The following is a 3,320-nucleotide window of genomic DNA, read 5'->3' as shown; positions in this document are numbered from 1 at the left end:
ACACTGGTTTATAATGCTAGCCAATCAGTTTTCTCCAAGAAATAATAGTCATACTTGTAGCAAAGACCCTGCTCAGAATTAAAGTTATTAGGAAGATGCTTTTAAAAATACATTCTTCCCACTAGATCTATCCTAATTTATTCAACCACTCCCTCTATCCACCAAACTCTACAACTCTGTGATTTACCCCTCTCCCCATCTTCAGTCCCCCTAACACCTCCCTTTTCCCTTTGGACTTTTATGCACATCTTATTTGTTATCCTTCTATTTTTACAATAATGGTCTTATGCAATATTTATCCTAATGAGACTGAGTTAGTTCACTCAGAATCATGCTTTCCAGCCTCTCCCATGTTATATGATATTTTATGAAATTGTTTCTGAGTGTGGAACCTGAAAAGATGGGGTGATAGTAGACATCGATCAATGGTGATTTGTTTTATAAAACACAGTGTATGAGAATGATCATGTGAAACATAATGTGCATAAAGACTATGTGAAACAATGTACATGGATGAAACAAAATTCATACATATTTTATATGTAAACCAGTATAAAATAACAAAAAGTACATTCTCACCTTGCCAACTAGTGCAGGGATATTCATTGAGTTAGTTGCGAATCCCATCCCAAAGACCATAGCTGCTTCCACATTCAGGAACTTAGCCACAAGATCCTCCAACTCTCTATGCTTATCCAGGTTACCTGCATATGAAATGACCTGATGAGTGAAACTTCTCTCTCAGCATGTACAAGTTAACAGCTCAAATATCAAAGGGTACTCGTTACCAAAAAAAGAAATGCAAGGACTTAGCAGGAATGTCTGTAGTAGGCCCAATGTAGAAAAAACCCAAATTTTCACAAAAGGCAGAATGGCTGAATACATGGTGGTTTTTTCATAATATAGAATTCAGTGCAGCAGTCAGAAAGAACAAACTACTTCATGGATGAGTCTCACAGATGTGATATTAGGTGAAAGAAGCTGGGCCATTAAAAATCATAGCAATAGACTTTGGAATTTCATTTTTATTAATTTTTTTCCAATAGCTAGAACTAATCTATAGTATTTGAAGTCAATATTGTTACTACTTTTGTTGAGAAGCACAAGGAATATTTTTAAATTCTGAGAATGTTTTGTTCTTTGATCTGTTGCTGATTGTAGAGGTTTATTGACTTTGTGAAAATCCGTTGAGCTGAACACATTTGATTGGTACCTTTTTGTGTTTTATAATGCAATAAAACTTACAGAGAGCATCACAATTTCTTTCCTCCACCCTCCATCTCACAAATTATTAACTGGATTATTGCCTGTCATAGAAGGTGCCCCACATCTAAGTGCAAACAGATCTCATGACTTCATAGACAGTCATAAAACCAGATGCAACATTAGAATGTGCTCTACACTTGGCTAAGCACTTTATTTAGATTACTTCATTTAATTTTAAGAGACTAATAATGCAGAGGTTATTACATTATAGATAAGAAAATTGAAACTTAAAGAGGTCACAGATAAAAGGAAACAGAGATGATTACTTTAACACTAATGCTTTTTATAATGACTCTCTTAATTGTTTGTATGCTTGCTCCATAAACTTTCCTTAAACTTAACCTTGTCATGTCTTGTTGGCAGTAAATGTTAATGTTTTCTGTTTGCCATTGCTTGACTGCTACACTGCATTGTACAACATTGTGGCTGGTACAGCAGAAGAACAAAATTTTAAATTTTATTTCTCTTTCATTGATGTCAAGTTGAAATCAACTCATAGCTGACCATCCACTCTGTTTTCAGAGGCTGTAAATCACATGCGTCGAGACGACCTATCTTTCTTCCTAGGAGTGGCTGGTGGATACCAACTGCCAAGAGAGGTGCCAACTTTGATTTTCAGTGCGACTCCCTGATCATTAGGCCACCAGAGCCACCTTCGGTTAATTTTGTTAAAGGTAAAAACAGAATCACTAAAAAGAACTCAAAAACCATAGCTTTATTATTTTTGTAGGATTATAGTTTGCTGCTGTTGTTAGGTGCCACTGAGTCGAGTACAACAACTCATGGTCACTCTATTTGAATCTTGTCCTATCCTGTGCCAACCTCACCATCTCTGACACACTTGAGCCCACTGCTGCAGTCACAGTATCAATCAACCTGATTGAGGGTCTTCCTTAAACACTGAAATTTTAGTCTCCAAATTAAGATATGAAATAACTGTGTTCCAAAGGAGCTCTGATGGCTTAGTGATGAGATTTACTGCCAACATAAATGAACCCAGCTGGAATCCACCAGCTGCTCCACAGGAGAAAGATGGGTAATCTCTCCCCATGAAATTAACTGCCTCTGAAAAGCTACTTGAGGGTCAGCTATGACTTAACACATAACAATAGCAATGTTGTTGTCATTGCTGTTATGTGCCATTGATTTGCCTGTGACTCATATTTGAAGCATGCCCTCTTCTGGGGCCAGTCTGACTCTGATACATCTACCCTCATTACCCCAGTAACAGTATCAATCCATCTCATTCTGAGACTTCCTCTGCTGCGCTGTCCCTCCACCCTTCTGAACATGATTTCCTTCCCCAAAGACTGGTCCCTCTGGGCTATGTGTCCACAGTATGTGAAATGGAGCTTCAAAATCCTAGCCTCTAAATAGAAACTTGGATTCACCTCTCAAAGACAGACTTGTTTCTTGGCTGTCCATGGTATGTTTAAAACTCATCTCCAGCACCACAACGCAAAAGCAATAGCAATACTTTTCTAATTGTAAAGTATATCTTTCAAAGGTGTAGTTTGAAAAGAAAATGTAAAGTATCTCATCAGTAATGTTTTACATTTATTACACATTAAGTGATATTTTGGATAAATCAATTATTGATTAATATTACCCATTTTTTTTACTTTCTTCATTGTAACTACCAGAAAACGTAAAATTACATCTCTTGTCTTTTATTGTGATTGTTCAGTGCTGCTCTGCATGATACACTAATCTGAACAGAAAAATAGTCAAGAGGAGAAATGCAGTCATTTCCACTGGCAAAATGTAGGCATTACTTCTCAGATTTAAGTTAAAGGAATGCTGGCATGTTTGAGACTACTAAAAATATATATCTTGCAACCCAATGACAAATATATCTTATTACACTGGAGGTGTTCTGGTGGCCTAGTGAGTAAACAGTTGTGCTAGCAATCAAAAGGTAGATAGTTTGAATCCATCACCTGTTCCTTTGGTGAACAATCTCTTTTCTTTTCTATTCTATTCTATTCTATTCTATTCTATTCTATTCTATTCTATTCTATTCTATTCTATTCTATTCTATTCTAAATTTTATT

General features: G+C 36.2%; 1 protein-coding gene across 1 annotated transcript in view; it reads right to left on the bottom strand.

Annotated features, from left to right (window-relative positions):
• The window catches only part of SPTLC3 (serine palmitoyltransferase, long chain base subunit 3), a 263,731-nt gene that overhangs the window by 144,782 nt on the left and 115,629 nt on the right, over positions 1-3,320 (bottom strand). The window contains exon 5 of the mRNA XM_006894749.1: positions 580-704. Within this exon, the coding sequence (XP_006894811.1) occupies positions 580-704 (125 nt within the window). The remainder of the gene's footprint in view (positions 1-579; positions 705-3,320) is intronic.

Source organism: Elephantulus edwardii, unplaced genomic scaffold, assembly GCF_000299155.1.
Source record: "Elephantulus edwardii isolate Elephantulus edwardi_28Jun2011 unplaced genomic scaffold, EleEdw1.0 scaffold00150, whole genome shotgun sequence".
NCBI lineage: Eukaryota > Metazoa > Chordata > Mammalia > Macroscelidea > Macroscelididae > Elephantulus > Elephantulus edwardii.
The sequence above is the reverse complement of the archived record's forward strand: the minus strand, read 5'-3'. Positions and strand labels throughout refer to the sequence as shown.